Here is a 12,740-nt window from a genome sequence, read left to right as displayed (position 1 = left end):
CTTATCTCCCGCTTTTTTGTGTAAAAATGGCAGGGGTTAAAATACATCCATATAGCCCAGGAGCTATATGTGATGTATTCTTTTTGCCACCTAAGGTATATACTGTTATATTGCGTCTCAGGGCGCTCCCCCCCAGCGCCCTGCACCCTCAGTGACCGGAGTGTGAAGTGTGCTGAGAGCAATGGCGCACAGCTGCGGTGCTGTGCGCTACCTTAGTCTGAAGACAGGATGTCTTCTGCCGCCGATTTCACCGGACCTCTTCGTCTCTTCTGGCTCTGTAAGGGGGACGGCGGCGCGGCTCCGGTGACCCATCCAGGCTGTACCTGTGATCGTCCCTCTGGAGCTAATGTCCAGTAGCCTAAGAAGCCCAATCCACTCTGCACGCAGGTGAGTTCGCTTCTTCTCCCCTTAGTCCCACGATGCAGCGAGCCTGTTGCCAGCAGGACTCACTGAAAATAAAAAAAAAACCTAAACTAAACTTTTATTCTAAGCAGCTCAGGAGAGCCACCTAGATTGCACCCTTCTCGGCCGGGCACAAAAATCTAACTGAGGCTTGGAGGAGGGTCATAGGGGGAGGAGCCAGTGCACACCACCTGATCCTTAAGCTTTTATTTTGTGCCCTGTCTCCTGCGGAGCCGCTATTCCCCATGGTCCTTACGGAGTCCCAGCATCCACTAGGACGTCAGAGAAAATAAATACACACATTTTTTCTTATTAGTTAAGGCCCATACACATTAGACGACGTCGCTCTGTAAGCGACATCGTCTAACGTCTCCCCCTCCCGGGCCGGCCAGTCGGCGGCCGGCTGTACGCACTGAGCGATATGACCGCTCATATCGCTCAGTGACGTCACGCCCCCGCCAGCCCTGCATGAAGGTCGTGGACGACAGTCCACATCCTTCATGCATGCCCTACCGACAGCGACGATCGTTGCCGACCCGCGGGGCCGCGCATCGATCGTCGCTGGCGGCATACACACTTAACGATATAATGAGCGACGTCGCTCAAGGAGGGGGGAAATGAGCGACGTCGCTCATTATATCGTTAAGTGTGTATGGACCTTTACTGTGTATTGGTATTGTTTATTTATTGTCAGCACCACAATAGAAAACATCACCTGTTCAGAGTGCATTAATTTATCAGTCATTAACCATATAATTGTAACGGGCGCACTTGTGAAATTTCTTGTATCATGGGAGATTTTAACTACCCAGAGAAACTGGATAAACGATTCATGTGATACTGCTAGGGGTAACATGATTTTAAACACACTAAATAATAACTACTTAGTTCAATTAATCAAGGAACCTACTAGGTACAATGCAATCTTAGACCTGGTATTAACAAACAATGGGGAATTGGTATCAAAAATTATAGTAGGGAAGCACATAGGAAACAGCGACCACAATATGGTCACATTCAATATCAGTTTTCATAAGCAGTCCTATACTGGCTCAACTAGGACTCTAAACTTCAGCAAAGCCAACTTTGACATGATGAGGGAAGCAAAGGGTTATTAAATGGGAAATTTTGTTTCAAGGAAAAAATACTACGGAGAAAAGGGATGTATTAAAATAACTGCTAGTTAAAAATACTCTCAAATTTATTCCCACGAGCAGCAAAATAAGGAATAAAAATCCCAAACCAATGTGGCTTAACAAAAAGATAAAGGAATTTATGGGCAAGAAAAGGTGAGCATTCAAAAAATACAAATCTGACGGGAGTGCGGAGTCATTTCAACACTATGGGGTATATGCAAATGCGGTCGAATTCCCGAAAATGTTGAAAAACGGGACATTTTCGCCAAAAAAAATAATTCGACAATGCAATTCAGTACTTTCCGTCAAAAAAACGGACTTTCCAAATTCGACTTTTTGAAATTCGACATTTGTCAAATTCTACATTTCTACAATGGTACAAATGCGGCAATTCGGCAAAAGTATATTCAATTGAAGTTTGGAAATTCGACAACAGTGCTTTTAGACAGTAAATTCGTCATTTTCAATCCACCTCACTTTGGTGGCAGAATCTAATAAAAATTTTTAAAAACATGTTTTTTTTGGTGTTTTTTTTATTGGTCATAGCATATCTATTTATATTAGAAGGGATTAGGTACTTGGTTTGTCTATTTTGGAGGCACAAGTATTATTTATATATTTTTAAAAATATATATTTTTTATTATTATTTTTTTAAATGGAATGGTAAAAATCAGAAAAAAAATTGCATGGGGTCCCCCCTCCTAAGCATAACCAGCCTCTGGCTCTTCGAGCCGGTCCTGGTTCTAAAAATCCGGGGGGGGAAATGACAGGGGATCCCCCGTATTTTTAAAACCAGCACCGGGCTCTGCGACTGGTGCTGGTGCAAAAAATACGGGGGACAAAAAGAGTAGGGGTCCCCCGTATTTTTTACACCAGCATCGGGCTCCACTAGCTGGACAGATAATGCCACAGCCGGGGGTCACTTTTATACAGCGCCCTGCGGCCGTGACATTAAATATCCAACTAGTCACCCCTGGCCGGGGTACCCTGGGGGAGTGGGGACCCCTTCAATCAAGGGGTCCCCCCCCCCAGCCACCCAAGGGCCAGGGGTGAAGCCCGAGGCTGTCCCCCCCATCCAAGGGCTGCGGATGGGGGGCTGATAGCCTTGAGAAAATAGATAGAATATTGGTTTTTCCAGAAGTACTACAAGTCCCAGCAAGCCCCCCCCCCCCCCGCAAGATGGTACTTGGAGAACCACAAGTACCAGCATGCGGGAGAAAAACGGGCCCGCTGGTACCTGTAGTTCTACTGAAAAAAATACCCAAATAAAAACAGGACACGCACACCGTGAGAGTAAAACTTTATTTCACACATGTCGACACACACACATACTTACCTATGTTCACACGCCGACCTCTGTCCACTTGTCCAAGTAGAATCCACGTGTACCTGTGAATAAAATTATACTCACCTGATCCAGTGTCCAGATTATAATCCACGTACTTGGCAAAAAAAAAAAAAACTAACACCCGGACCAAACGGACTGAAAGGGGTCCCCCTTTCCCCGAATGCCGACAACCCCCCGTGACTGCTGTCACAGAAAGGTCCCTTCAGCCAATCAGCGAGCGCAACGTCCTGGCACTCTGCTGATTGGCTATGCGCGTCTGAGCTGTCAGACAGCGCATCGCAAAGCCTCTCCATTATATTCAATGGTGGGAACTTTGTGGTCAGCGGTGAGGTCACCCGCGATCAGCCGCTGACCGCGGGTAACCCCACCGCTGACCGCAAAGTTCCCACCATTGAAACTAATGGAGGGAGCTGTGCGATGCGCTGTCTGCCAGCAGACGCGCATCCAGCCAATCAGGAGAGTGCCACGAAGTAGCGCTTCCTGATTGGCTTAAGAGACCTTTCTGTGACAGCAGTCACGGGGGGGTCTCTGCATTCGTGGAAAGGGATCCCATGTGTAAACATGGGAACCCTTTCAGTCCGTTTGGTCCGGGTGTTCGTTTTGTTGTTTTGCCAAGTACGAGGATTATTTTAAAAGATCCGGACACTGGATTGAGGGGAGTATAATTTTATTCACAGGTACACCGTGGATTCTACATGGACAAGTGGACAGAGGTCGGCGTGTGAACATAGGTAAGTATGTGTGTGTCGACATGTGTGAAATAAAGTTTTACTCTCACGGTGTGCGTGTCCTGTTTTTATTTGGGTATTTTTTTCCCAGTAGAACTACAGGTACCAGCGGACCCCTACTCTTTGTCCCCCGTATTTTTTGCACCAGGCGCAGAGCCCGGTGCTGGTTTTAAAAATACGGGGGATCCCCTGTCATTTTCCCCCCCCGGATTTTTAGAACCAGGACCGGCTCGAAGAGCCCGAGGCTGATTATGCTTTGGAGGGGGGACCCCATGCAATTTTTTTTCGGGTTTTTTCCCGGTTTTTAAAAATCGGATCAAAATCCGTCAAATCGGCCGTTTTTCGACAGCGGGACTGTCGAATCCGTTTTTTATTGAATATGTTGAATTCCGGCACCCACTTGCTGGAATTCGACGGTCGAATTGTGTCGAATTAAAAAACGGCCGAAAAATTGCCGCGATTCACCGGTAATTGCCTATACCCCTATAAGGACTGTAAGAAAATATGCAAAAAAGAAATAAGAGCGGCTAAAGTAGAAACTGAAAAACTAGCAAAGAAAAGCAAAGCGAATCCCAAAAAAATCTTTAACTACATCAACAGCAAGAGATTAAAGAAGGAGAGTATAGGCCCTTTAAAAGACAAGTTGGGAGTTTTAGTCAAAAATGATAATGACATAGCGAACAAACTAAATAAGTTTTTTTAACGGTATTTACAAAAGAGGACCTAATTCAGGGACTAACACACAATCTCAATAATTATAATGTCCCACTGATAAGTGCTTATTTAAGTGAGGAGGTAGTCTGTGACCGATTAAAAAATTTAAAGACTAATCGGTCACCGGGTCCCGATGGAATTCACCCAAGGGTTCTAATGGAGCTTCACTCTGAACTTGCAAGACCACTATTTTTGATATTTAAAGATTCAGTTATATCAGGTATGGTTCCCAAAGACTGGCGTATAGCGGAAGTAGTGCCAATATTCAAAAAGGGAAGTAAAGCTGAACCGGGTAATTATAGACCAGTTAGTCTTACATCTATAGTGGGGAAAGTATTGGAAGGTATTCTATAGGATAGTATTCAAAAGTTCCTTGAAGTCAATAAGGTCCTTAAAAGGAATCAACGTGGATTTGTAAAGGACAGATCATGTCAAACCAACTTACTTGGCTTTTATGAAACAGTAAGTGCGAACCTTGATCAGGGTAAGGAGGTGGATGTAATCTGTTTAGACTTTGCTAAAGCTTTCGACACTGTACCACACATGCGTCTTATCTATAAACTACAAGAAATAGGGCTAGGGAGCACAATATGCACTTGTGTCAAAAATTGGTTAGATAATAGGGAACAGCGCGTTGTGGTTAATGGATCATTTTCAAATTGGACTGAAGTGTTAAGTGGTGTGGCACAAGGCTCAGTATTAGGACCGCTATTGTTCAATATTTTCATTAACGACCTAACAGAAGGTCTAGAGCACAGGTTCTCAAACTCGGTCCTCAGGACCCCACACGGTGCATGTTTTGCAGGTCTCCTCACAGAATCACAAGTGACATAATTAGCTCCACCTGCGGACCTTTTAAAATGTGTCAGTGAGCAATTAATACACCTGTGCACCTGCTGGGTTACCTGCAAAACATGCACTGTGTGGGGTCCCGAGGACCGAGTTTGAGAACCACTGGTCTAGAGAGTATAGTGTCAATTTTTGCAGATGATACTAAATTGTGTAAAGTTATAAATACGGAGGGGGATGTCGAGTCTCTTCAGAACAACTTAGTTAAATTAGAAGCATGGGCAGCCAAATGGAGAATGCACTTCAATACAGACAGGTGTAAGGTAATGCACTGTGGTAGCAAGAACAAAAATTACACCTACATACTAAATGGGGTAATACTAGGGGATTCTGTACTTGAAAATTACTTAGGTGTTCAAGTAGATGGCAAACTAAGCAGCAGTACCCAAAGTAGGATTGCAGCAAAGAAGGCTAATAAGATATTAGCATGCATAAAACGGGGAATTGATGCAAGGGACGAGAGTGTTATACTTCCATTATATAAATCACTAGTGAGGCCACATCTTGAATACTGTGTGCAATTTTGGGCACCATACTACAAAAAGGATATTCTGGAGCTAGAAAAGGTTCAGAGGCGGGCGACCAAACTAATTAAGGGCATGGAGATGCTGGAATACGAGTAAAGGCTTGCAAGGCTAGGCATGTTTACATTGGAAAAGAGGAGAATAAAAGGGAACATGATCAATATCTACAAATACAGTACACAGAGCTTGCACGGGACCTGTTTTTGGTAAGATCAGCACAGAGGACACGTGGACACTCGCTTAGGTTAGAGGAGAGGAGATTCCGCACAATGCGGTGTAAAGCTTTTTTTCACAGTAAGGACAATACATGTTTGGAATTCCCTGCCTGCGGGAGTTGTAATGGCGGACTCAGTCAACACCTATAAGGATGGGTTAGATAAATTCCTAATGGATAAGGATATCCAGGGTAATGGTGTATAGTCGCGCACTATAGTTACTATAAAAAGAGGAATAAAACACAACAGCTGACATCAGCATCAGACAAAATTTAGACTAAAATAATCCTGCATAGGAGACCACAAATAGGTTGAACTTGAAGGGCAAATTGTCTTTTTTCAACCTTAGATATTATGTTACTATGTGTTAATATGTAATAGAGGTAGAGAAGATGAGGTGGATTCAGAGGAGCAAACACTGAAAGCGCAATTAGATGAGATGTAGTTGGAATCATGGCGGTCGGAATCCAGATGGTCAAAATACTGACACCACAATCCCGGCCGCCAGAATACAGTCAGCGCCGCCACAGCTATTCCCACTTCTGGGTGTCCACGACACTCATGGAGTGGGAATAGAACCTGTGGCGAGCGAAGCGAGCCACCAAGCCCGCAAGGGGCTTTGTTCCACTCGCCCCCTGCCTGCATTCTGACACTCGGGATTCCGGCGTTGGTGTTTTGACCGCCGGGATCCCGTACCCAACCCGATTCGATAGGTAGGATTAAAACGAAGTAACTTGGAGGGACATGGAAGCTGAGAGATGGGACAGTAGTTAAAGAGACTTAGGGGAAGATTTATTTCATTATTTTTTTAGGATGGGAGTAATCACTGCATGCTTGAACAATGATGGAAAGATACCAGTATAAAGAGATTACAGTTTTTAGTTAAGGCTGGGATGAGCACAGAGCTATACTGATTTGTGAGGGAATAGCATCGATAGGTTAGAGAGTAGGTGTGAAGTAGGAAAGCTAGATCTTGCGCATTGATAGTGACTGGTATGTCGGATGAGGGAGGGTTAAGAATTAAATGAAAAGTCGCTTGGGGTTCGAAGCCTGAGCAGAGATGAGAGATTGGAAATGTGTTTGTTTGGCAGTGTCCAGGGCATTATGATGGGAGTAGTAGAAAGCCTTAAACTGTATGTGAGGAAGTCACTTGGGCTTCGAGATTTACACCACGGACGGTCTGCTTTACGTGAGAGGTTTTGTAGGTAACTTTACAGTGTCTTGGAAATTGGTGAAACATTTCCTACAGGTAGTGTTGATGTAAAAAAAAAAAAAAAGTTTCTTTTATAATTTGGCATATATCAAATTCAGAATTCTGGGGGTATAAATTGTGATTTGTATAGTGTTGGACTAGGAGCAGTGTGGTGTTTTAAATGGTGTATCTTATTCTTATTGTGGTTTTAAGGTGCCTGGATAATGTCAACACTATTAAACTGTACAGATGTGTCTTCATACACCTACTGTATCCTTTACATGCAGTGACTAGACTCTTCTCAACAGGTAGCTATTCATGTGCCTGCGTACTCTTGAATTTTGCATCTTAGTTGCATGCAAATTTGCTTATAGTATACTACACACTGTACTTAGGATTAGAATTGCTATAAAGTCGCAGACTGAGATACATATTTAATAAAAGAAAAAAAAAAAAAGCAAAGCCTGTGGCACAGCAAACGTAGCTAAATAGCATTATTTGAGGATAGGTGTATGTGGACACATCCGTATTTATCACCACTGAAGTGACTTCATTCAATAAGCAGTATCATCATCTAATCCTATTCAGGACAGTGTATTCTGTATGTTCTCATCATATAATACTCCTCCTACAAAAGATATTTCTATTGCAGTACAAACAGAGCATATTCTACAATGAATAGCCAGAGGGAGAAGAAGAAGAAGAATGAGATGTCTTAGTTGATTCCATTCAACAGGGCTTTAGAGAGGGACCACTTTCATTCGTGGGAACATCTCCTTTAGAATGATTTTGTTAAGCAAGAAAGAAGACCAAAGAAAAACTATAAAAAGTGAATTTAACAGTTTGCATCGCGAGCTCTTCCCATAAGAGATTCCTGCAGATGGTTATAGCAGCAGAACTATTTTCAATATAGATTGACTGAGGGCAGATAATTACGGAATACTGTGATGTGTAAAGGGCTACTACAGATCTGTCCTCTTCCACCTAGCATCCACACACCATACAGCATGAAACACGTGGCAAAACTGAGCTGCTCCAAGAGTTCTAGTGCTCTTCTTTAAATTAGCATATTATTCTTACCACAGAAGCAGTGGTAAGCCGCACAAAGTGTAATAGAGATGCTGAGCTGTGACCTTACACAAACAGGAATTTGTTTGAAACATGTACAAAGTTACAGATGAAACATAAGGGAAGTTGGCGTGAGAAAAAGATGCAGATGCTGCATTGTAGCACTTTCTATACAGATTCAGACTTATTCGCAAACGTTTGCACACATTTCGCAGATTGTTGCTCCCATTTATGTTATTTATGTGAATAAGATGCACATATTTAGTGAGAAAGACGATTGGTGCAGCAGTGTCGCCCGGGACCTGGCGAGCGAGAGGGGCTGTTTCGTCTGACTGAGGACACATTGTATGAGGACACATCTGTACATTTAGAAGTTTTTACTATTACACAAGTATGATGTCCAATTCACTGAACTTCAGATCCTGAAAATTATATGGCTGTGGGAGACTTCAATATGGTCATAGCAGGAGGTTGTTGGCATTCCCACGGTCAGAAGAGAAGCGATTATACTTCATCAGTTACCTCTGATTACGAAATATAGTAACTACAATTTGCTTCAACATTGTCTGTGGAACAGTCTAAGTACCTCAGTCCCAAGGGTATCGCAAAGCCATATTCCACTAAAGGCAATTCCCTAAAGACTACAAAATGATGGAGCACCACAGATTTCTGTATGTATGCAGAGTAAATGCTGTGATTACACCTCATATGGATTGACAATAAAAGTGTATACTATCCAACTATGCAATGAACTAATAGCTGCCAGTTGCAAAGAGAGAGAGCCCCAATAGATATTAAATCTCTGAAGGTTTGCTGTATAGTATGATTAATGTTCTTGGTGCCAACATTGCTTGGCAGGTATGCTCATCTAATGAAAAATGATCTAGTGCCCTCAGTATGATTTTTATATATAGTACTAACTGGGTGTGATGGTAGAGCAGTAAGCAAATTGTTTCTGTGCTACCATATGAACGGTAAACTATCAGTATATTAATACTCTAAGGATTCTTGTTTGTGAATGGCATACACAAGTGTTACAGTATATGGATTTACACCAGGTTGACAATGTATGGCTTTAGACAGACATATGTTTCATAGTCGGCTGTATTGTGCTCTGTGTGTAACAAATAATAAAATGATAAGCAGAGGCTCTGTTCTGAAAATCTATGGTTAAGATATTTTTTTTTCTTAAATCGGGGACTCCACTTTTCAATTAATTAATATAACATTTTCTTATTAGGGTGTAGATTGTACAATTTAGAAAAATATATTAGGAAGCTTACAGTATACATAATTTTAATGGCAGCCAGGCTTACAATGCCCTTGTCTTCCATGAATAAGAAGCTAAGGAAGTTCAGAACTAGCTAAAAAGGTATGATATACTGCCATTACCATGTCTGCATGAGTGGAAGTTCTGTAGCCATACATCATCTGCATAGAGAGACAAGAGAAGGCCATTACACTCCATTGGGAAAATGGACACCACAACAATGTTCTCTCGTATCTTAGGTTCTGATCTGTTCCTGGCACTTCTATGTGTATCATTATTGATGAGATGGTGACTTTTATATAGACCAGTTTGTTATTTTACTGTAGCTGCTGAGTCTACTGGTCCTTTTAGAACAAAGCAAAGAAAATGTAAGGTAGTAGAAATTGTTTTCTACTATTTTGGAAATGCTGTAGGTTTATTTTTACTGTAAGCTCCATTTACTAAAGCGTTCTCTCTTTCTACAGGATTCTGCCTTCCACAACCAAGCACTTTGCCTTGAAACATCTGGTGTCAGGAGTAGATTATGATCTTTGCATACTGGCCATTTTTGATGATGTTGCAACATCATTGGCTGCTACCAAGTCCTTGGGTTGCGTTCAGTTTTCTACAGGAGAAGCATATCCAGACTGCCGTTCTCTGCATGCTCATTTTCTAGGGGGCACATTAACTATAATTGTTGGAGGAGTCATTGTGGTCACGTTGTTGGTCTTTACCGTGGTTATGATGGTCAAATACAAGGTGTGCAGTAGTTCCCGATCTGACATTCCTAAGGTTACCAATGTTTACTCACAAACCAATGGAAGCCAGGTGATGTCCAATGGCATGCTTCTACAACGCAGACTAAACAATGAGTCTGCCAAAGCATGTTGTTCCCAGGGGACTTATAAAGAGGATACAGGAAGGGTTGTACATGGAGTTAAACCTCAACGTAGAAAGGCCAGGCACAGAGAAGTGTCAGAAAAAGAGGATGACAAAATCATTAAGGCTTCAGAACTGGAGGGACCACAGTGGGGATCAAGCCCCGAAGATGGCATCGGTTTTGATATTCCAAAAACCAAGCGGAGCTGTTCTGTAGACATGGGGGAAATGGCAACCACCACATGCTATAGCTATGCCAAGCGACTGAGCGTTATATGGACAAAGAGGAGTCAGTCTGTGCACGGCATGCTTTCACACTGTGGGACAGAATTGCCCAAGGGAAAACCAGTATTATTCACTGGCTCAGATGAGCTTGAAGAAAGTGTAGTGTAGTTGAGGACACTGCTACACTCAGAACTGTTATAGCAACCTCTACATAGAGATGCAAATATTCAATTTGTTGAACAGCAGCTAAATATTCTTCAAAAATGAGCCATTAGCAAGCACTTCATTCTCAACAAAAAGTGTTACGTTTGCAATTGATTACAAATTGGTTTATTGTGAGATTGCGACAGACAAAAAAATAAAACTTTCCCTGGTCCTAAAACGGAATACATTTTTGTGTGGAAGTATCTTATAACATTCTCTGTGGATGTGGTGGCACCTTGTGATTATATCCTTGGATGTATTTGGTAAACTGTACAACCTTTCCTGACCTCAGAGGTATGTTCCTTATTGCATAAGCACAATGGAGCCAAACTAAATAAGCTACCAGTGAAGTTCTAAAAAGGACTGAAATTGTGAGGCTATCACAACAAAATAAAACATTCCATTTTTTTTTCTAAGAATCAAAAAAATACAGTTTACCAAAACCTCAATTGAAGAAGATTTATATGTAAATGAAAATCTTAGGAACAAGCTTGTGAGGTCTGAAAAAATAAATTCACAGATTGACATAAGGAGGCACATCAGGAGGTGTCACCACTTTTCCAATACTTGCTGACAACTTGTCAGGTGGGTTCACAAAGCCATGGAAAAATAACTGACCATAGACACTCTAACATTGATTTATATTATGTACTGACTATGTGTTATCCAAAAAATGATTAGAATAAAGCCAAACCAGTTTTAATTAGCATTCAGAAAATTAATACAAGTTTGTGTATACCATGCTTGGTATAACCTTCTGTAATGGATCCAAAGTGGGACCTTGTATTATTTTGCCATTAAATGTTCTGCTTTCTCCTGATTTACAGGCAATTTACCCATAAATGCAAATGTTACACAGTGAGTTAAAATGGCTGCAGCACTTTAAAGTTCTCACTAATGTTAAAACTATAAAAATATATAAATATCTCTATTCATTGGATTTTTTTTTTATTCATTTGCCAATAAAATAAAAAATAAATAAAAAAATAGTGGTGTTTTGAACTGAAATAAAAAATAACTGCTTGTGGTGTATAAAATTCAGAGTTACAGTAATATGTGAGCGATTTATTGTGAAGACAAGTGCCCCTAATTACACCAATAACATAGCTAATCAGCATGGTAACTGCAGTATATAGCTGCCCATTTCCAGAAGTCTTCATTAAGATATCACAACAGTTATTAAATATCCCTGTGACTCATTAAAAATGCAGAAAACCAAAGAACTACAAGTTTGCACTGCTCATTGTTTTAAATTTTTTAGTACCAAATGCCATTTAAATGAAACTTGGGTTGTCATTGCCCAGGAAGAACAAATGTAAAAGGTTGGAAGTAAATTTGTTATTTTATAAAAGAGAGGAATCTAAAACGTATTTCAACATGTGTCATGGAACACCTATAACAGTTTATAGCAGTGTTTTTTTGGAAATCAGGTGTTCTAAACGATTTGAAGTCATTTAACAACTAATGCGCATACAAACACAATATACAGTTATCAGACGATCATATAAATATTAGCTGATCAGCCCGATAATTGAATACCGTGTATGTACGAGCGAAAGCCGATAAACAGCTTCAAACGCTCCTGCAATAGTCAGATCGGGAGGCTGGGATCTGATGTGCTGCTTATGCTGTCTTGTTTGCGACCTCCCGATCCTGTTGAAAACATCTTAAGACATCGCACACTGACCCAAAAATCGCTGAATGTTGTTTATGGGTTCAAACCAATCTGAAATCGCTCTGTCGAGTCAGAACATTTTTTCTTGGAACTGCAGAATTTATCTGCAAGTGTGTACCCAGCATTAGCTAGAATAAAATGACATTACGGCAGAGTTCTGATTATATATAGTATATGAAAAATACAAAGAATATATTTTAAATATCTTCTTTGTATTATTCTAATCATTTTTATAGTCAAAACTCTGGAGTAAAAAGGTCTATGGCAGGTGAGGCAGTGCATTACCTCCCTATTGTATCTTTTCCGCACAGCTCTGATCAAAACTCACTGA

The 12,740-nt window shown here is 41.3% G+C and overlaps 2 protein-coding genes across 6 annotated transcripts in view; one reads left to right on the top strand and one right to left on the bottom strand.

The window, feature by feature from the left end:
• Positions 1-11,554, top strand: part of LRFN4 (leucine rich repeat and fibronectin type III domain containing 4) — a 36,386-nt gene extending 24,832 nt beyond the window's left edge. Inside the window, exon 3 of the mRNA XM_063945162.1 lies at positions 9,912-11,554. Within this exon, the coding sequence (XP_063801232.1) occupies positions 9,912-10,698 (787 nt within the window). The 3' untranslated portion in view covers positions 10,699-11,554. The remainder of the gene's footprint in view (positions 1-9,911) is intronic.
• The window catches only part of PC (pyruvate carboxylase), a 1,082,342-nt gene that overhangs the window by 101,615 nt on the left and 967,987 nt on the right, over positions 1-12,740 (bottom strand). The window lies entirely within an intron of this gene.

The sequence above is a fragment of the Pseudophryne corroboree genome, chromosome 11 (genome assembly GCF_028390025.1).
Source record: "Pseudophryne corroboree isolate aPseCor3 chromosome 11, aPseCor3.hap2, whole genome shotgun sequence".
Classification (NCBI taxonomy): domain Eukaryota; kingdom Metazoa; phylum Chordata; class Amphibia; order Anura; family Myobatrachidae; genus Pseudophryne; species Pseudophryne corroboree.
This window is presented reverse-complemented; position numbering and strand designations above follow the sequence as displayed.